The 21,288-nt window shown below is 42.3% G+C and overlaps 2 protein-coding genes across 2 annotated transcripts in view; one reads left to right on the forward strand and one right to left on the reverse strand.

Annotated features, from left to right (window-relative positions):
- The window catches only part of LOC137899641 (membrane-associated guanylate kinase, WW and PDZ domain-containing protein 1-like), a 57,676-nt gene extending 44,424 nt beyond the window's left edge, over positions 1 to 13,252 (forward strand). Inside the window, exons 14-24 of the mRNA XM_068743682.1 lie at positions 673 to 707; positions 2,193 to 2,448; positions 4,099 to 4,190; positions 4,916 to 5,111; positions 5,240 to 5,542; positions 7,912 to 8,115; positions 9,208 to 9,295; positions 9,421 to 9,481; positions 10,169 to 10,312; positions 10,406 to 10,544; positions 12,156 to 13,252. Of these exons, the coding sequence (XP_068599783.1) occupies positions 673 to 707; positions 2,193 to 2,448; positions 4,099 to 4,190; positions 4,916 to 5,111; positions 5,240 to 5,542; positions 7,912 to 8,115; positions 9,208 to 9,295; positions 9,421 to 9,481; positions 10,169 to 10,312; positions 10,406 to 10,544; positions 12,156 to 13,252 (2,615 nt within the window). The remainder of the gene's footprint in view (positions 1 to 672; positions 708 to 2,192; positions 2,449 to 4,098; positions 4,191 to 4,915; positions 5,112 to 5,239; positions 5,543 to 7,911; positions 8,116 to 9,207; positions 9,296 to 9,420; positions 9,482 to 10,168; positions 10,313 to 10,405; positions 10,545 to 12,155) is intronic.
- Positions 13,253 to 17,086: 3,834 nt separating this feature from the next.
- On the reverse strand, positions 17,087 to 18,148 carry LOC137904253 (rhodopsin). Its single transcript, XM_068748415.1, has one exon. The coding sequence runs from the start codon at positions 18,146 to 18,148 to the stop codon at positions 17,087 to 17,089; it is 1,062 nt and encodes a 353-aa protein (XP_068604516.1).
- Positions 18,149 to 21,288: the final 3,140 nt, after the last annotated feature.

A 21,288-nucleotide genomic window follows, 5' to 3' on the forward strand; every position in this document is an offset into this window, starting at 1 on the left:
AGAGAGAGGAGAGCGAGAGAGAAGGGAGAGTCCAATAGAAGGAGAAGAAGGCATGGTACACAAAAAGGAGAGGAGGGGGAGGAAACGGGGGGGGGCACGGAGAGGGAAGCTCAGCTTCTCAATGTAAGCTTGGAGCACGGCAGAGGAAGTCGGGGGGAGAAACAGCTCTGTCGTTGCTCATAGTAAGGCAGATGCTTAGGCTTTCTTTTGAAATGATGATCAAGCTCCTCCTCACTTGCTAACAGTTGGAGAGTTTGAGACAGCTGCAAAGATTGTTAGCGGTGACAGGGGGGGGGGGGGGGGGGCTGCATGTGGAGAGCTGTCGCTTGGACCAGCAGTCCAGGGTCGCTGCAGCACAAGTCAGCCAGTCTAATGCTGATAGATCTGCTGTCCCTCTTCTAATAGCAGAGACCAACGACTGGCGAGGGATACAGGACAAGGGGGGGTGGATCACTTGGATTAGTGAGCAAGTGCAGCGTGTCGACCAGAAAGAGAAAGCAACAGAGAGGAAGAGGAGAGGAAGGAGGAGAGCCAGCTCACTGGGGCTCACAGTGGGAACCAGTCTTTTCTCCCCCCCCCCCCCCCCCCTGGATAGTTTGTGATCAGAGGAGACGAGGGAAGGGCACGGCAGGTCATTCATGCTTTCTCTGTCTCTCTGCCGATGCTTTGCAGGAGTGGTGCCGGCCAAGAGGAGTCCAAAGCTGGTGGTGAGTACAGCGATTCTTCTCGTTTCCGCTCTGCTTAGTGAGAAAAGTTCTCTGTAAATAACAAAACACACAAAGACATTATAGCCAACTCTTGCAACTCTGTTCTATTCCTGGATGCTACTTCCTCAGGCTGCCACTTTTACTCTTCCTCATCCTCATTTCTCTTCCCCGTGTTGACATTTCTCGCATTACACACTCTACTGTTTCTCCTTGCGTCCCTCCACTCCTGCTATGCTGCCATCTTTGTGACTGATGAAGCGTAGCCTGAAGCTGAACAGTGCAACAGTGGCCAGCTGCTGGGGAGGGCATGTGCAGTCACCGAGGAAAGGGGGGGGGTAAGTCATGAAAGAGAGGGAACGGGAGAAAGACCAGCGTTAGCCCCATAACAGTGAATCACTATAATAGCCCACAGATGGAGGAGGCGCTGAGGTTAACAGACAAGGGGGGGGGGCAGCAAAATGAGCAGTAGAAGAAGCGGCGGGTGGTTGGGGAATGTCGAGGAGAGATTGCAATGCGCTGCTGGGATGGATGAGAAGGAAACAGGCAGAAAGAGCAGTCAGTAAGTAGACCTGATGCTCCGATGAAGGCTGAAACATGTTTGCTAACCTGAATGCAGAAAATGTGAACCTGAGCAAAGGGTCTTGAAACTATATTTCATGGACTTCTGCAAAGTTCACCCAACTCTTTTGTCCACAAGGCAGAAAAAACAGAGTTTAAAGAGCAAAAGCATCCTCATTTTTAAGACTTAGCTCAACTTGATAAAAAAAAAAAAAATCAATGCAATCGCCGAAGAAATGCAACTGCAATTATCAATTATCAATTATCAATTAAAATATCAATTTCAAAAGTGAAAGTGATCCATAATCCAAGATCTCTTCTGGATCATCACCAAAATGTATTCATCTGTTCCTGGTAGGATTTCCAATATTTTCTGAAAATTTAATCAAGATCAATCGATAACTGTTTGAGTTATCTTGCTGACAGACGGCCAGACAAACAAACCACCTCGGTGGAGGTAAAAAAAAAAATTCAGTTTGAGTCACAGATTAAGAAGCAAATAAAAACTTGACAGTACGTCTTTCCCACCCACCAGATTTTCTCTTTCACATATTCCTATTTAAATTGATACCAACCTTGATTAGAATCCAGCATTCACGAAAGCCGGCAACTTTATTCATAAAACGTCCCTCATAATCTGTATTTGGCTCGCAACCATGGAAACAGCCATTTTTTCCTCACATTCACACAGCTACATTTTTTTATCAGCAATAAATGTCTAAAAAAAAGATGACCTTGTATGTTTTTCTTTCTCATCCCACCCTTCACACTCAATCTTTTCCACATATTGTGTCACACTGACTCACCTGCCACTCATTGCTATTCTTCTCTCTCTCTCTCTCTCTCTACCCTTTGCCATCATGCTTATACCCACCCCCCATCCCGTACACTCAGACAACTCACTTCCTGTGTTTTGTGTCCACCCAGCACCAATTAGAGAGGAAGGACAGCCAGAGCAGCTCCCAGCACAGTGTGTGCAGCCATCGCAGCACCCACACCGATTCTCCCAGCCACCCACCCCCTGTCATGCCCAGTGAGACTGTGGCTCCCACCCCTGCTGCTCCCACCCATCCTCTACCAGGCCTGCCCCCTTTGGACCCTGCAGATGGCACCCTTACCCTCCAGAAGAAGCCAGACCCCTTTAAGATTTGGGCACAGTCCAGGAGCATGTACGAGAGCCGACGTGAGTAGCCCCCTTATTTTACGAATTTAAAGGTTTTGCTGTGCAAATGACTTTTGATAAGTCTGGATTTGGCGTGAGCCTCTTCTTCTTCATCTTTGTCTTTGTCTTCTTTTAAAATGTTTACTGTAGGATTTCTGGATTTAGAATGCCCGTAATCACTTTCCTACAAGCTTTTTCATGAATGAAATTTTGCACTATTATTCTGCCTATATTAAATGTGCAAACACGAAAACGGGAAGTTCTTAATGTTTCACTAGAAGGCGGTGGTGGAGTTCGTAGCACGACCGAATTGCCATCTTTGTAAAGATGGAACCAAGGTCCTTGGAGCATTATGTGCTCATATCAAAACTCTTTTCCCTCCGGAATGCTGGCATGCTATCTGGAATTAAACACTGGTTGGATTATGCTGTACTATTCGGTGTTAAAGAGCAAAGCCAGCATAATCACAGGTCTTCCTTCTGCAGTGTAGGAGAATCTTTAAGCAATGGAGCTGCTATTACCGGTAATAAAAAAAAGAAAGAAAAAATGCCCCCATTCCGTATTCATACATTTCACTGGAAATGAAAGTTACTGGAAAAAACAGAATTCTCAAAATCCAAAACTGGAACATGAGAAAGTTGGCAGCCTCTCTGTGAGACTCGACATCTTTAGCTATCGCCTGCTCTTACATTATTCATAGGCAAACACAGCAGGGGGTGTTGGATCATTTATTATTTTGTTTCTTATCAAAGAACCGACGAGAAAGCGGAGAAAGTTTAACTCGGTTGCTCTGGTTGAATCACAGGATTCAGATCTCCTGCACTGTGCTTGTACTGGCGTTGATATTTAAGGGGAAAACGGCTTTTCATCTGCTGTCAAATACCCACAAATTCTGTTGTGTTAATTAATGTGTTGCACATTGATTGTTATTAGTCAGATAAGCCATGCATTGCAGAGTCGGTGATGAATCATGTCTGCTCGAAGAATCTGGGACTGCTGCTGATTAAATATTAACTGAGGGATGTCTCAAGCTTATTAGTAGTTCTGTTTGATAACCCTCAAAGGAGTTGCACCCGCTTTCTTAAGTCTGCGGGGGGGTGGGGGGGTGGAAGGGAGACACAATGAAAGACGAAAGAGTGAAGGAGACACAGATTTTTTTTTTATGCAGTTACATGTATTTTTAAAAATGTGTGAGCATCCACTGAATGCACCAGAGGAGCCGCATCCAACACAGCTCAACATCTTCCTCCTGCCATCCAAGAACTGTTAGAAACAGCCACCTTATTGACGAGCGATTAAACACATAGATGTGGACTAAAGATAATCATCCAAAAGGAGAGGCATAACTCGTTGATTTGTGCAAAAGAAATTCAGTGATTAGTCCACGTAGATGCTAATCAGTGAACGCCGAGCAGAGACACGGTATCTTTTGCAGAACTGGATTATTTTATATCTGCACCCCTCCCAAAGGGAACATGTTGTAGGGTCACCCTTGTCCATCATGGGGATAGTAAGAAATCCTGTACCTTTCATGTTTCACATACGTTTTTGGCCTCTAAAGGCGTGCATCGTAAAACCTATTTTAATTCAATCATTTGCTTGCTCATGTCAGTTTGCACACTTTCACCTTTTGTCATGTAGCAGGTGACAAAGTGTTCTCGTGTATTTCAGTGCCCGACTGTCAGGAGCAGGACATTTTCCTTTGGCGGAAGGACACTGGCTTCGGCTTTCGTATTTTGGGAGGAAATGAACCTGGGGAGCCTGTAAGTAACCCCCCCCCCCCTCCCCCATCTTTAAAATATTTTTATCTCAGTAGTGAATGGTCATATATTCTACTGCTCATTATTATTTTTTTGTAAGATTCCATGTTCTGTAACTGTTATCGTTATTTTCTTGCCTTCCCCTCTGGCTTTTCTATTTTTCCTAAATCATCAGTCTCTCTCAAAGTGGAGGTTTTGCTCTCTGGAGTATCTCATAAACAGTGTGTGAAGAGAAGCTGAGATCCCAGCCCTCTGGTTGGTCGCCCATATATTTGTCTTTAAAAAAAAGAGGGAGAAAGATATTTTGCAGAAGAGAGACTAATAAAACAGGAGTGGGCTTCGGGCCTTTGACGAAAAAACTGGTACCTGTGCCAAAGAAATGCTGGGTGATAGTTGTGCGCTTATGGCTTTCGGAGCTGTGTACACTCCTACACAATGCCAAACGCATATAAGCTTCCCCAAGGCCCTGCCAGGCTTCTTTCTTTCTCTGAATGTGGTTTCTGAAATCCAGCAGAAGTCACAATGAGACGTTGTCCTCCCGCTGGGCTGGTGCCATCATTTACTGCAGTTTACTGACTCCCAATTAGCCAGTAATGCAACGCACAGCTAATTTATTCCCATCACTTAAAAGCACATTGATGTTTGACAGTGATTTACGTCATTGTCTGTGCTGACAGACGTCAGCGTGTCTGTTACATCATGCATCGTGTGTGCTTCGCCTCTTCCAGATCTACATCGGGCACATAGTGAAGTACGGGGCAGCAGATGAAGATGGCCGCCTGCGGTCGGGTGATGAGCTCATCTCTGTGGACGGCACAGCAGTGGTGGGAAAGTCTCACCAGCTGGTGGTTCAGCTGATGCAACAGGCTGCCAAACAGGGACATGTCAACCTTACTGTGAGACGGAAAACGCCCGGATACGGAGGTGATGAGAGTTCAATACTAAACTACTTTCCACATGTTTCATGTGCAACAGATACATGAGATTTCCTGAAAAGAATATGCGACATCACATTAAAATAAAAGCATGGCGTTCTCCCTGCTCATCCTCAGGGTCAAAAGGGGAAGGCGATGTCCCCCCTTCCCCGGCCTCCTCTCACCACAGCAGCACCCAGGCACCCAGCCTGACGGAGGGAAAGCGGACTCCCCAAGGGAGCCAGAACTCTCTCAACACCGTCAGCTCTGGTAGCGGATCTACCAGCGGCATAGGCAGCGGCGGGGGAGGCGGCAGCGGCAGTGCGGTGGTGCCTGCCTCCCTGCAGCCGTACGACGTGGAGATTCAACGCGGCGAGAACGAGGGCTTCGGTTTTGTCATCGTGTCGTCTGTTTCCAGGCCTGATGCCAACACCACCTTCGGTAAGGGAGGCGGACATGGCGGTCGGTTTTAGAGTTTGAGCCATCTCAATAGCTTGACTTTAGAATCTGTCTTGGTGCCTGTGAAATGTCTGTCTGTGGTTAACTTTGACTAACATTAAAACAGAGTGTTACTTTGCTGTCAAAGCAAAATTCTAAGAAAGTTATCAGAAGAGCGATGCTAGAGCAATACTCAACAAAAAAAACTCGTCTCAAAGTGTTTCTGCATGTGATTAAAAACTTTGAAAGCAGCACCTGTTTCACCACCGCATTGTCAACAGCAAGAAGCTATAAGAAAAATATCAGAACAGCCAAGATGGCCAAGTGTATTTTGTATTTATTTACTAATTCCCAGCATTTTTTTGCAATAATTCTTAAAATATATGACTAATTAAATTTAACAATGTGAGCAAAAAGAAAAAGAAAATGAAATGATGGATTAATCCATGAATATATTTATCTCATTAGAGTTCTTTTTATTAACGATTTTCACGTGAGACGGTGAGTTTCTCGCCCACTGCAAGCAGCAGCAGCAATGACGGCGCTTATATGCGTACACTCGGCCTATAGAACTATGGGTCTGATCGTTCTGCATCAACACGTGACATGAACAGCATCCTGCCTGCAGCATCACGCCAGTCCGACTTTGTCTAACCGGAGCCCACCCACACATGTAAACACTTTCCAACTGTAGCACAGCCTACGAGATGCAAGAAGAAAATACTTAAGGGTCAGATTTACTTTTATGAATTACATTGAATGTTTCTTACCGCTGCACAGATAGTATGCTTTATGGCGTTAAGTGACTGCTCCATTTTAGCAGGCAGGCGATTTGACAGCGCCAGACCAAGGTCACAAACCAACGTTCACGAGCTTCAGAATTAAGACATCTCTCTGGTTGCGATGTGCGCTCCCACAGGATTAGGCTCCTTGCAGCTTTCTCACAAACACCATCGTCACAGATTCATGCCTCACAGCAACCCGGAACATTTCAATCAGCACATAATTCAAGTCCACTTGGCGCACCCCACCGCTTTCTATAGCGTTTACTTATCACGGCAAAGCAGCAGAATTGCATTTATTAGAGTTACTCAGGCATTGATGAGGAATTTTGGACGTCCTCCTCCAACAATCTTGTATGAAATGAATTTCTGAAACCAATGTCATGTCAAGGCCCCATATATAGTTAGCCATTAGGATGATGTACTGTGGCGTGTCACAGGAAATACACCAGAATAGATGAGCCGTTAGCCACACTGACCGCCAAGGGATCATTTCATTGATCCCATTCCCGATGAAATATAAGAATTCATGTTATTAATGAATGCTTTTATTAATGGTGATACCAGAGAAGGTGCTAGTCGACGCCCTCATCTAAACATCCTCTTGACTTTGACCTTCATGTTTTTGTTTCTACTTCACTGTGTTCACCTGTCTGCCCCATCATCGCTCCTCGAGTTATGAGATTAATGGCCCTTGGGCGTTAAAATGTGCTGATCCGGGGTCTGGCATCCTGTGCCCTCGCTGCTAAATGGCTTCCAACCCTGTAAGGAATGGGCTGAAACATGACGTATGAACATTTCTATCTTTAAAGAAGAAGAAAAAAAAAACATACTCTGCTCTCAAGATTCCTGCAGGACTACTAGATATTTGTCAGTCATGCATTATCATTATCCATCTTCCATGCATCATGAGTGCATAAACCTGGACCCACTCCCTCTCATCTTATTCTATTATGGTTGGTGTTGTGTTTAGCAGATTGGGTATTAAATCCTGCATACTTGCCGTGCCTTGCAATGTCCTATATGTCATTATTTGGAGGAGAGTGACAGGATACGAGTGCATCTTTCAAACATAACAGGGAGGGTAGCAGAGGGATGATATGATGTAATAAAAAATGGATGTTGTACAAACACTGGGTGGGAAGGGAAGGGAGGAGCAGAGATGTATGGACTGAGATGGAGGAAGGAAATCGCTGTTATTGAACACTATCACTCAGACTGAGGTATTGGTATGTATTTCTTGCAGGACTTGCTTTAAACACGTGTAGCTTTACAAAAGAATGATCTAAATAATTTTGAGAGGTGTGATTCAGTGACAGGGTATGGATAGGAGGTTTTTTGTCCCTCCTACCTGAAGCGATTCACAGACTACAGTAGTATTTTTCCTGTGTGTCTGTTAATCTGGGATGTACACTGAAGTGGGACTTGCATAATTAACTTTCTTTTTTTTCTATCTCTTTTCTTTCTATCCTTTTACAAAATACAAATCAACACAACCCATCAACACCATCAATGAACTCACCGCCACACACTGCTTTTCACTCACACAATACACATGAAATAAACATCCACGTTGACACACATAAAAAGCTGGAAATGCTTGTGTGGCCATGCCCCACAAAATCGGACGCATCATCGAGGGCAGCCCGGCGGACCGCTGCGGAAAGCTGAAAGTAGGGGACCGAATACTGGCCGTTAACTGCTGCTCCATCACCAACAAGTCACACTCTGACATCGTCAATCTGATCAAGGAGGCTGGGAATATAGTCTCGCTCAGGATCATACCAGGTGATGGTAAGGCTTTTGGCTTCCGTCCTCACGTGGCTGTTTCATATGGCTTGATGTGACTTGTTCATGGATGTGATTGGAAAGGAAGGGTGTGTGTGCGCCACGCAGGAAGGAGTCATTTCCATCAAGGTGTAAATGAGCTCTTGAAGTTGAGTGTAGGAGGTGAAGTTGCTCCTAAACACGACCGTAGCGTCTCTGCAATCATCTCTCATCATCTCTCTGTCCCTCTTGCTTCATCATTTTCTTTGCTAGATACCGTAGAGTTCTTTTTTTTTTTGTCAGTTCCAAAGGATTAAAACTGCTGCTCAAATTCACACACGCTTGAACCTTGGCGTTAATCTTTTCAGCTGGCTTAGGAAAGGAAGTAGAGCTGCATAACACTGCAGCGCAAACAGTTTTCAGCCCAATGCTCCATAGTTAAAGCAAAATATGCTGTAAGGAAGGTGGTTGTTGGAGGTCCGCCGGCGGAAACACTGCAGATCTCTGCTGTAAAAACATCCTGAGACACAGATAATGAAGCCTAATTAAGACGCCAACATTTTTGCATGCATATGCATATTGTACATTTCCTTGCACGGCCTTATTATGCAGCAATAGTGGCATTTATTCTTTCACCTTATCCTCATTTCAAATATGATAAACGCTATGCTTGTCTGCAGTATGGCAGGGAGGTTGCCGAGAGGACGCTCATGAGTGGAGGTTGGGTAAAGAGGCGAATGAGTCAGCTGATGTTCGTCGTCAGACAGAACTGTCACAGTAAATGCGAGGGAACTAATGCGCTGCAGGGTTGTCGCTGTCCGCAAGAGCAAAGGCCAAATTACAGTTTTCTCTCTTTTCTCGTTTTACTGTTGTTCTCCTTTTCCTGGTTTTGGGCCTGGTACTGTCCACGAGCAAATGGCAGATGACAACATCACTTGCAGTCAGCATCAATTTGAGTAAAGTAGTCCATGGGCAGTTCGGAAGAACCTACTAGATGGCAAGATCTTATTCTGCAGATGTGCCTTCACAAACCGTGAATGTGCACAAATGTACCAAAAGCTGTTTACTTTTTACTTTAGTTTATTTTTCTGTTATTTGCGTCTCTGTGTTCCTCTCCAGAATCTTCCAATGCTTCTCTTCTGACCAATGCTGAGAAGATAGCTACAATCACCACCACGCACACACCTCACCAGTCTACAGAGTCTCGGTAAGGTGTTTCTTCTTTGTTTGTTTGTTGTTGTTGTTGTTATTATTTGTTTTTGTCTTGAAACTGTCCTGATAATGCATTATTATTATAAAGTGTGTATTGATATGGGTTTCTATTTTCTGAAGGAATAATTCAAAGTCGAAAGGAGCCCCTCCGCCCCCACCAACACAAACTCAGACATCGCAGGTAAGAATCTTATGCTCTGTTAATGACTGTCTATCAACAAAGAGAGAAAGCTCGGTCGCCAAATGATAGCTCACATTTTCATACAGTCTCATCTGGAAAGCCGTTATATCTTTCCTAGAATGAATGGTAACAGAAGTAGAGCTATAGATATCCATCCATCCATTTTCTTCACAGCGACACTAGTGCAGTACTGAGTCAGGGATGTTGGGAAAGCATTCGTGCAATCATAATATACTTTAGTCCTGCTCATTAATTATTGGGAAACTGACCAATGTTGTCACAGTCCTTCTGTTGCTGAAAACAAAAAGCCAGTTTGGCAGCAGTATCTAAAAAGATGATCTGCAACGGTGACCTCTAATAAAAAAAGAGAGAGAGAGGGAGACGAGAACCTTATCAAGCCTTTAAAAGACCTCTTTCAAGATGCATGAACACATTCGTCTGCATGATTAAACTAAAACATCGAGGAGTTCTACTCTCCTCACTTCCTTCTACAATATTTATACAATTTATCATTTAAATTAGTTATGTGTTTAAAATAAATAAATAAAGGAATTTGGGAAGACTAGAATTCTACAAAAAAAATTCTGATGTGGACATTTTGTGAGTTGCTCTTTGACACAGATTATTCCTGAAGTTTGGATTACGGAACTTTGTATTTTTCCATATCTCTCCTCCTCTGTCTCACAGGATGCTGAGTTCTACTCTGTAGACCTGGAACGGGACAGTAAAGGTTTTGGCTTTAGTTTGAGAGGAGGACGGGAATACAGCATGGACCTATACGTGTTGAGGCTCGCAGAGGATGGGGCTGCCGTCAGAAATGGCAAGATGAGGGTATGAAATCATTCATTTCTTACCAGTTGCTAATCTAAAGTAGGGAACGCCACTGTTAGTGAGCTTTGGCAATAGCAGGCCTTTTTGTTTCAGGTGGGGGATGAGATCCTGGAAATTAATGGTGAGAGCACAAAGAACATGAAGCATTCACGTGCCATTGAACTGATCAAGAATGGTGGTCGCAGAGCGCGGCTTGTCCTCAAACGCGGAGATGGATCTGTACCTGAATACGGTAACTAAAAATGTTTAATATCACTGCTACGGTAACAGTGAAATTGTATCCCAGTTCAGACTCTACACTGCAGACTAGAGAATAATGTTTCTTGTTCCACAAAGATATTTTCTTCCATGTCATTACGGCAAACGTCTAACAGAAAGACACTCTGATCTACACAATAAAGCAACTTTTAATGTTGTAATCAAAAAAATAACGTTATTAATTATGAAATGTTCGACAAAAAAAAGTTTCGTTATTTGTATTCTAATAAGATTTTGCAGTATGGATGAATGAATATTTCCTCCTCAGGGCTGCACCGTCTGACGGATAGTTCTTTTTACACTGTGAGGCAAACTAATCATTTTCTGGTCTATCTTGAGGTTCTGAAATTCCTTTCCCTCTTAAATGTCTTTACGCCCCTGCCAAAGGGGGGATATAGTGTTACCCTGGTCTATATCTAATCTCGTGGGGAGACGCCTATCCACACTCCTCAAAGCCACTGTGCAGAAATCATTTAAATTCTCAGTCATATTTGAATCTGTTTTGCTTGAATTCAGGGTTTCATTCCAGTTTTGGGGGGCATCTGTGTCCTTAAGACACAAATCTTCTAGTTTTATTCGATATAAACTGTAATATCTCCTTGTTTTTCACAACCGACCTCTTCTTCTCTCTGTAAAGATGAACGGCCTCTCGACTGTTTTATTTGTTTTCTCCTCTGTGTTCCTCCTTCTTTCTATCTGATTGTCTCCTTGTTGCTGGGCTCTTCCTCCTCTCTTCAGCGATGATGGCTCCTCATCTCGCTGTTGGTACAATGAGGAATGACAAGATGGGAGAGCCCTGTTTCTACCTAATGGGCCAAAATCAAACCACGGTTTGTAGCCAAAAGTCTGTCCCTCTCCACTTTCCCTGTCATATTTTTCCTTTCAATTTTATCCACCCTTCCAAGTCATCCCTACTTAAATCCCCTTATGTATGTGTTTGCGCACGGGTGTCATAGTGTGCATGCTTTTTATGTCTCATCATGCCTGAACTTAATTTGACTTCTGTAATCGTTACATGCAAAATACCCTCCCACGCCGCGAGCCCAACACCAAATATTTTTACTGGGACTGTCCATTTCCTCTGCTTTTCACATGCTATTGCTATAGCAAGCCGTCGCTAGCTTTGGTGACCTGCAGCCAAACACTCTTGTTCTTGTGCTTTTGGTTTGTTCTTCCCAATGATGCACATTCAGTAACTTGTCCTTTTCATTTGAATAGTGTCTGAGGTGCCTGCTCTGCTATTGGCCCCTGCCCCACAGACATTGCCTTGTGTCTCAACCTGTAATGCCCTTAGAAAGAAACATATTGAAGTGCTTTTCCAAGATGTAAAGCAGAATGTTTCACATCAATTAACCAGACTGTTTCTTTGACTATACTGTACAATACATATGAAAAAACTATACATGCATGTCAAATTTTGCATCGCATTTATGTCATGTTGATGCAAGAGCTCACATGACCCAACAAAGAATGTCATGTCTGCTGAACATAGTAAATGTAGAGTCATTGATGTGAAAGTATTCCTCAACTTCATTCATCTTATTAAGTAGTCAACTAGACTCTCCTGCCTTCTCTCCTCCTGCAGATGGCAGCAGTGACGGGCACCCTCCCACACCCGGGGCACAAACCACTCCGGAAGTGAGAACGCTGCCACCTCAAAGCAGATATCACACCCCATCGGAGTCCAGTTATCCACCAGACCTTCACAAACCATCACGCCAAGAGGAGGCTGCATGTGGCCGAGACAGGAACAGGGACAGGGCCAAGTTAGATCATACGGACTACCAAGGCCCGCAATTTAACCCAGACCATCATCACACCTGGAATAATAGTCACAGCAAAAGTTCCCCCAGTCCACAATCTCCAGACACTAACAGTGGTAGCGCTGGTCACAAGAAGAGCCGAGGCCGAAAAGTCAAGAAGTCGGAGTCGGAGAGTGGCATCTCTAAACTCTTAAAGACTCTGAGGAAAGACGGTCCGGGGAAGAAGGCTGCAGCTGCCCAGAAAATGAGGGGGCGAGAGCTGTCAAGCAGCAATTCTACTTTAGACAGGAAGTTCCGAGTGAACCGCCGTGGCTCCCTTGATCGCTCACCATCTCGTAACCACGCCTCACCTCCTGATCGTCGGAGGGCCAAGTCGATGGACCGCAGGTTAGACCGAGCCCACCGGGACCGCACACCTGAGAGGGAGTACGACGATGGAGGATTCCTTGCTGTCACACCCGAGCGCAAGTTCTACGAGCGGCGGCCCCTCAAGGATTCGCAGGTTGCTGGGCGAATCAGCGAGGCCGCAACCCCCGAACATGGCAACAACAATGGGGATTCTTCGACTCCTTCCAGGGGACGCCCCTACAATAGGTCCGCAAAGAATGGCAACCTCCTGAGGGACTCGTCCTCAGAGAGGAGGGAAGAGCGATATTGTATGAACGGGACCCCAGAGAGACCACGTCGTTTGGAGCGGGACTCTTCCCCTGACAGCAACTACAGTCGGGACGAGCTGAATTATGCAGCGGCGCCGCGGCTGAAGGACTGCTACAGCACGATTAAGAAAAACGCCGCACACAACAATGCTGCCTGCAGCAACACAGGCCATAACAATAACGCAATAGGCCACAGCGCAAACCAGCTCCCTGAGCCCAAGAGGAGGCTCTACAAAGAGAGCCCAAAAGACCTCAGCATCTAGCTGAGCAGAGGTAGCCCTCATCACGCTCTTCTGACAATATACCATACACTGGAATTAGACTTCTGAGGATGCTAACTCGATTGCTTTATTTGGTCAACTGGTTTACTGATTAATTTAATTGACTTAACTACTTGTGATCCCATCCGGAGAGTCATAAGACAGCTGGAGTACAATCCGTATATCAGTTGTTTTGTCGTCGTTATAGTTATTTTACACAAAACAGAAATTATTGTACAATAGTTAAGGTATTTTATGTGCCTGCTTTTAAAATCAGTGGTATTGCTTTTTCTAGGCATTGCTGAATCTTAATATTTGTTCCCTCGGAGGTAAGAAACACTCTTCCAGTTGTGGTAACTAACTACTAAGCTTGTTTTCAGGTGGGTTTTTTTACATTCTTGAACTACTTTATTGAATAAACTAGAGCACAACACACAGATGGTTTACAAAAACTCTGAAAGTCAAATTGGACTTGAGGCAAAAATCAAAATGTAAGATCTGACTGTAGCAGACTGATAAATATATATATATATAATATATCACTTTAAAAAAAAAGTTTTTTTCAGCTTTATTTATTTTTAATCTGGCACATATGTGGAACCAGCTTCATGTAATCTTTAAAGACTGAGGTAGATATTCCACTGTATCTGGGTGGGAGAAGCATGCTGTACCTTTGGTGTTGCATCTTTGAAGTGTGTCAGTTTATCCTCCTTTGTCTAAATACATCCACACACACACCCAATTGTGAAAAAAGAATAAACAAACAAACAAACAGGTCACTGATGTGAAAATTAGCTTCGCTATTTTTAATTTATCCCTTGGAGTCAGAGTCTAAAAATAACTTCAAGGCAGCGACCCTTTGCTCCTCAGCATCGACTGATGTACCGGTAGCACTATAAGCTAAACTGTTGTGGCAGGTTCTTTTGGGAAACGTTTTCTAAAAATGTGTTGGTCATCAAAATGTCATTGTAGGAGAGCTTGAATTAAGCCAGAATGCCACCTTAAAGCAACCATGAAATACATCTTTGATAATTGAATCTGAAATTCTGAGTGAGAATAATTGATAAGGAACATGCACTATGATTAAATAGTAATTGTTAGCCCTGTCTTCATGTTGATGATAGCAACCATAGGTCCTAGAGTCCTGACACACAGAGCTGAAGGGATTGCTGGTCGTATCTGGAGAGTCTCCACTACATAAGACCAATCTGCCATACTGAGCCATGCTGTCACACCACTGGAGTCTGACTGCTGCTTTACAATGTGTCGTATGTGTATTCTCTGTTTTATGTTTCATTAGAGACCTAGAAATATATTGGTCCAATTCACAACAAATGCGTCTTTTGATCACTGTCGTCGCCATGGTACTGTATTAATAAAAAAGAAACACATTTAAGTATTTAACCCCCTTTGCCATCACCTGTAAAGAAGTACAAACTTAATTTTGTATATCCAGACTATTAGAAACATGTCGCGGATTAAAAATGTTGCCTTTTTCTTGTACAAAAGAGAAATTTATGGGGAAAACCTCAGCAGTGAGGAATGTGATATTGTGTTTATATCTCTGAAATGGACCTGATGATTTATGGGAAATATGTTGATTTACTCCGGATCAGGTATGTAAAGACATTTTAAAATGAATGACTGTATTTGGTTAATCAGAAGCGTTTGATGGTTTAAATCTCTCTTGATCGTTAGCCTGCCTTTGTATTATAAAGCACTTGTATGCAGTCTGTGATCTTCAAGCATTAGTTCTTGCAATGTGCTCCAGACAAAATGTCTCTGTGTTGATAAAAGCAGTACATGTATATGGGCCAATCTTTATACTATATATAAATGTGTGTGTATATATGTATGTATATACACACACATGCACACAGTCATACATATATGTATATACTATATATATATATATACATATATATATAGTATATATATACATATATTAAAATATATATACAACTATGCATATATAAATACTACATTGTTCGTAGCTTTATTTGACCCATGAAGCTATACATTACATTAGTCTAAGTACAAGTAGATGTGGACTTATCCAGCTTCTTTCCTCGAGATGGATTACAATGTATATGTAGCTATCAAAGAAGTCTGTGAATGCTATTTTTATTATCAAATAAAGTTTTCCATACAAATCAAAAGGACTTCATATTTCCTGCAAATCATCAATACACTGACGTGCAGTCAGTCGTGGTCACACTGCGTGATTAATGTGCACCTTGAAAAGCTTTGATTAGTGAAACATCACTGGAGGAAGTGTCTGTACACCGCACTAGAAAGGAAAGAAGTACAGTGCTGTAATGGAAAACACAAGGAAAGCCCTTAAATTGTAGTAGGAAAACAGTACAAAGAAATTGGCATAGATGCTCCGAGGCAGCTGATGACAGGTAAAATTAAAGGCCTTTATTTGAACCAGGGACGCCAATGCGTTTCGGCCTTACCGGGTCTTTATCAGGGCATAATAATAACTAAAACCTCACAGGTGTGATTAAATACCTGAGACAGAATCACGTGATGAGTCACGTGATGAGTCACGTGAGTAAACGGCGACACCTGGAGAGGCACGCCCCCTCCCTGCATGCAGAGAGTGGATGGAGATGCGGGCTCCAGAAAAGGAGCAATTAAACGCCTTGGTTTCCAAAACCATCAGGACTTCATCTGTGCAAAATGGCATGAAAGTGAAGACACTCAGCAACGTGCTGCTCGCAGAAACCGCTGGAAGAGCAACGAGAGGAAGCACAGAGACAGGTAAATTAAAGTTAACTAGTTCGGTAAAGTAATGTTAACTCGGCTACACTGGGAAAGTTACAGTCAGAACATTTCGACAGCCCATTCTGAAACAATGAGCTAAAATAAGATATTTTCTTCCAACGATCGTTTTTTGCAAACAGCGATTTAATATTATAGCCATGTTAGCTTGCTAGCATTGTCAAAAGCAAGCAAAGCAATGAACGCGCCAGGTATTACTGGGAAGGGTCTTTCATTACCAATCCTTTGTGTTTTTTTTGTGTTGAGGTCAGATTATTTAGGGATGTTTTTCTTTGTGAAGTGTGAAGTGTACCTATACATTAAGGTGTGTCTTAGCAATACCAATAATGTTTTTGTTTGATCGGATATTAATGAGATTAATGTTAGTCATCGCATAAATCTGGTGTTGTGTCGTGTGTATTAATCCCTGACTAATAGTGTCGTAATCCCTGAGCTAGGTCAAGTTTTAAATATAAAGTGACCTTTAATTGAAATTAGATTGCATAGTACTGTAAATGCCTCTATGAAAAATATTCAGATACTATATCTTTTAAATTATATACCTTTGTAACAGAAGTGCAGTAATTGCTAAAATAGTAGCTCAGAATTAGAAATTGCCTCAAGACATAAGTGCATGATGAATATGTCATTCAAATTTATTAATTTGATTAAACAGTCTACACTCATTTTGCCACCAAAAATGCAATTAAAACATAAACATCATAAGTCATTTGCAAAGTGCGTTTTATTTTACGTTGCCTTGATTACATGCCTCTACATTCAAAGATAAGCCAGTATCATATAGGATCCAACCACAGAATAATTCTATTTTTCCCTTTCCTCTTAGGAAAAAAATAAATCTCAGATAGTTAAGTTGGATATTCTGTACATACAGGAAAAACTCTGTAATGGGCTGACCTTTCCTGTAACTGTCTTTAGGTTGAACCAACTCATTTGTAAAAGTACAAAAAGGAAGTTATTTCTGTAGACATTAGCCTTCAGTCGTTTTCCGGGGGGAGCAGAACTCTTCTTCTTGGGTAATGGATCAGAGAGCCTGTGTGGATGGCCCTTTTATGCAGGAGACACAGAGCTGGAGGAGACGGAGGAGGCCTCGGTTTTGGAGGCAGTGGATGCTCCCTCTTCCTCCTCGAAGGGATTCTTCCCGCAGCATAGGGTGGTGATCATGCAGTGGCGGAACTGCTTATTCATGCAGATGTAGATCATTGGGTTGTAAATTGCAGAGCTCTTGGCAAAGAAGGCTGGGATGGTCATAAAGACTGGTCCGAATTCAGAGCCTTGATGTGTGAAGATCCACCAGGCCACACTTGCATAAGGTAACCAACATACCAAGAAGCCGACGACCATGAGAACGACCATGCGGCTCACTTCCCTCTCAGCCCTCTGGGTGGTCTCGGACTCCTGCTGTGCAGCAGCGGCCTCCTTTACGGCGCAGAGCAGACGTCCATAGCAGAAGAACACAATAATCAGTGGAGTGAGGAAATGGCAGACGAACATGTAGACGACGAAGGACTCGTTGTTGAAGCCCTCTGCGCGTGTGTAGTAATCGACTCCACATGAGCACTGCATGCCCTCAGGGATGTAACGAGACCAGCCAACAAGAGGGGGCACAGCACAAGCGTTGGCCATTGTCCAGGTGAAGGCCAAACCCATGATTGCGTGATTCTCCCCAAAACGGAAGTTGCTGATGGGCTTGCAGACAACCACCCACCTTTCAATAGCCAGAACAACCAGTGACCAGAGGGAGATCTCACCGCCGAGGGTAGCAAAGTATCCTTCAAGATTGCAGCCAAGGCGTCCCAGGACAAAGTATCCATGCATAGAGGTGTACATCGTTGTGGTGAATCCTCCGAACACCATGAAGAGGTTGGCCACAGCAAGGTTCAGCAGGATGTAGTTTAGAGGGGTCCGCAGCTTCTTGTGCTCCATGGTGACATACAGAGTGAGGAAGTTTACAGGGAAGCCGATGAGGATGAGCAGGAACATGTAGGAGCCCAGAGCAGCAAAAGCTGCTGGGTTGACAAGGTAGTACTGAGGGTATTCGTAAGGACTCCGGACAATGCCGGTGGTATTTAACATAGGGATATAGAAATATGGTCCCTCCGTGCCGTTCATGGTTGCGTTTCGTGGATGTCAGTCCGTCTGAGGTTAGTTAGTCTTCTGGTGGTTCAGGGTAAAGGAAAGGGACCTTACTACAAATGGACCCGGAGCTGGCTTTTAAAGGCACACCTCGGATTATCACTTTCCAAATCCGTCAGCACAAAGTGATTTAGGCCGCAGTTAATATGTAATCCAGCCACCACTGCAAACATTACTGACCACTCATCAATATATTAAGGTTACACCTGCCCATGTCTATAATGAAGCTATTCAGTGACTATATATTAGTTATTATATATATTTAAACCGTGGTTATTATTTTCTATCTCATTCATAGACAGTTCAATTATGAGGAAAATGTTGACATTGAATAATCGTAGATAAAGTAAGAAGACATCATTTTGCACACAAGCTCTTTTTTTTGTTACCAACAACTATTTCACAAGTGCAATACCTGGACGCATGCCATTCATTTCTTTGTAAAGTCATATATATTCACAGCACCTCATTGAATTTAGAGCTGAGGTGTGTTCCTGCATGATGGAGCATCTTAGCTGCTGGCAAAGAGCTCAGCACTTTCCTAATGGGTATTGTATTAAAGAGATTTGCGGCTTATGTGTTACTCTCACAGGCTGTAATGGATTTAATGCACAGGGTCATTGTTATTTCTTCAGTCAGATGATGTTGATTCGAGAACCCTTATATTTGTCTTTGTGCTTTATCTTAACGTCTATTTATCATTTTGTTTAATTTGTAATGTCTGACGTGCATTTATTCATGCTTTCAGAATAAAATATGATTTAAAATGCTCTGAAATACAGGAGACTCCACTGGAAAAGCAAATAAATTGAATAATTGGGTAAGTAAATTGTGCTCTCTGGTGGAAAGTAAGTGAAATTGGTTGTGATTAATAAGGTCATTAAATTGTTACTATGAGTCACATGCTGTTGTACTGTTTTATCATGGAGAAGAAAATTTAAGATGAGATTGAAGTGAGTACATTTTATGATTACAATCAGGCCTTGAAGTGCAGGTAGGTTTTGTGATGGAATCAATTTTACAACTTTTTCGGAGGTCACTGTTCTGAAGTTAGTCTGTCTGTCCGTCCGTTTCTTGACAGATCTGGATGAAATTTTCAAGAAATGTTGGGGATGTTACCAGGAACAGATGATTAAATATAGGTGAAAATCCAGAAGTATTATGGATCACTTTGAAATATTTATTGACATTGCAGTCAAGGGAGGTTCCAAATTTGTTCCTCAATAGCTCTGTTGATTATTGACCAATGTTTATGGAATTTAACAGTCGTGTAGGATGAGGACCTCTATCGCACCACCGATGGGTGTCAAATAAGGCTGGATCGTATTCTGAATGGAGTCAGTAAAAAATATTACATTTTAACATTGAAAACCCTGTTTAAAAAAAATCGGTTTAAAAAAACACATCAACTTCGATTCACTTTTACTTTTAATGGTTTGTGTATAAAGATGCCAAGAACAATTTATAACCTTTTGATGATGATCAAAAGGAATAATACTAATTCATTAGATTTAGTAGTCATACTGCTGAATAGCAAGAGTTAGCTCGGAATGAAAATTTAATATAACTTTACTCGCATAGCCTGATGTCAAATTTGCTTTATGGATTTTCACAACAGCTCTCTTCTCTCTGAAGAAACACCAAGGTGTCAACAGTCACCTTACCATGAATTAAAACCTTTTCACTTTATAGATTTGTCATCTGGAAATAAAATTCAGCCACAAACATAAGGGTTTCTCTGCCCTCTTCAGGAGGGCAAAAGAAGGACACATTACCGTACATTACAATACAGCACAAGCCACAGTCTGCTGTTTAAATCTCAAACAAAATTTCAATTTCAAATTAATTCCTCCCATCAGTACTATTGGTGAACTATATTTCCTGTGAGTAGTGTTCCGGTTAATTTTCAGTGTATATATATATATATATATATATATATATGAGGTACTAGTAACATATTTGTGTATTTCCTTATTTTATTACTTTGTGTATGTATGCAATTTTACTTCTTTTTTTTTGTCCTCAAAATATCAGTGCAAATTGCTTGCTTCTTATTGTCCGAGGTTAATTTTCACCTTAAGATTATTCCTTTAAAATAACCCCAAAATAAAAAATAAACCCCTAAAATGAAAGCAACCACACTAAAATGAATAACTGTTCACAAACTCTTTAAACCTACACAGTAATGCAAGAGCAAATTCCTGCCTCAACATTAACAATCAAAGTACAGTGTTTTTATTTCATAAAAAATGAAAAGTTCTCTAAACTGAAAGTAACTTAATCAAATTCTATTTGATATTTTATAATCTTTTGTCACATAAAGTGGGAACTCATTGACATTTTTGAATTGTGCTTGTGGGAACCAGGACGTTTTTTTTTTACTTTAAATACAGGAGCCGCCAGAATTTCACAGAGAAGTACTGAATTCACAATGATGTTGGGTTGGATCATGGTTTTGTTGATTGATTCCAAACTGAAAATAAAGGTACTCCCCTTTATGAATGCCTCAGGCCTCCCCGAAATTACTATATCAGGATTCAGTCTCATCATAATGAATAGTGCACAGTTCTTTCCAGACAGAAACACACAGGATTGTACTGTTCTTGCCTCAAGGTGTGGTAATATGTAAAGCAGAAATTGTCTGGATGAGGCAATTCAAATTCCGTCAATGCAATATGATCATAGAGCTGACATCAGACTTTATAGCTCAAAGGACTTTTACTAAGCTTGATCTTCCTCTGGAATTTTCAAAGACTTCAGTGTTAAATCAAGTCTGAAGCGCCAACATTCAACTGTTTCCATTATCAGTTTTGTGGCTTTCAGAAACGGTAATGGGACACACTCACTCATAAATACAATTATTGTAAAACTTTGACTGTTCAAACAGCATAACTTTGTGAGTTTTTGTTTTTTTCTTCTTTTCTTTTTTGTATTTGAAGATGACTGGATTTCAGAGGACAAACGTGTGGGCAGAGTGTGATGCTGTCTCTGCCTCTGTCATGTGTGTGATGCTCTCTCAGCTCACTCTGCCCACAAGAACTCTCTTGCTGAGTGTCCGGCGGCGAGGAGTGAGCACTGTGACAGGACATGGCGCATTCCACACTAGCTCCCACTTA

This window comes from Brachionichthys hirsutus, chromosome 2, assembly GCF_040956055.1.
Source record: "Brachionichthys hirsutus isolate HB-005 chromosome 2, CSIRO-AGI_Bhir_v1, whole genome shotgun sequence".
NCBI lineage: Eukaryota > Metazoa > Chordata > Actinopteri > Lophiiformes > Brachionichthyidae > Brachionichthys > Brachionichthys hirsutus.

Coding starts and splice junctions, on each gene's coding strand:
- LOC137904253 (XM_068748415.1), bottom strand. CDS start 18,148: ATGAACGGCACGGAGGGACCATATTTCTATATCCCTATGTTAAATACC.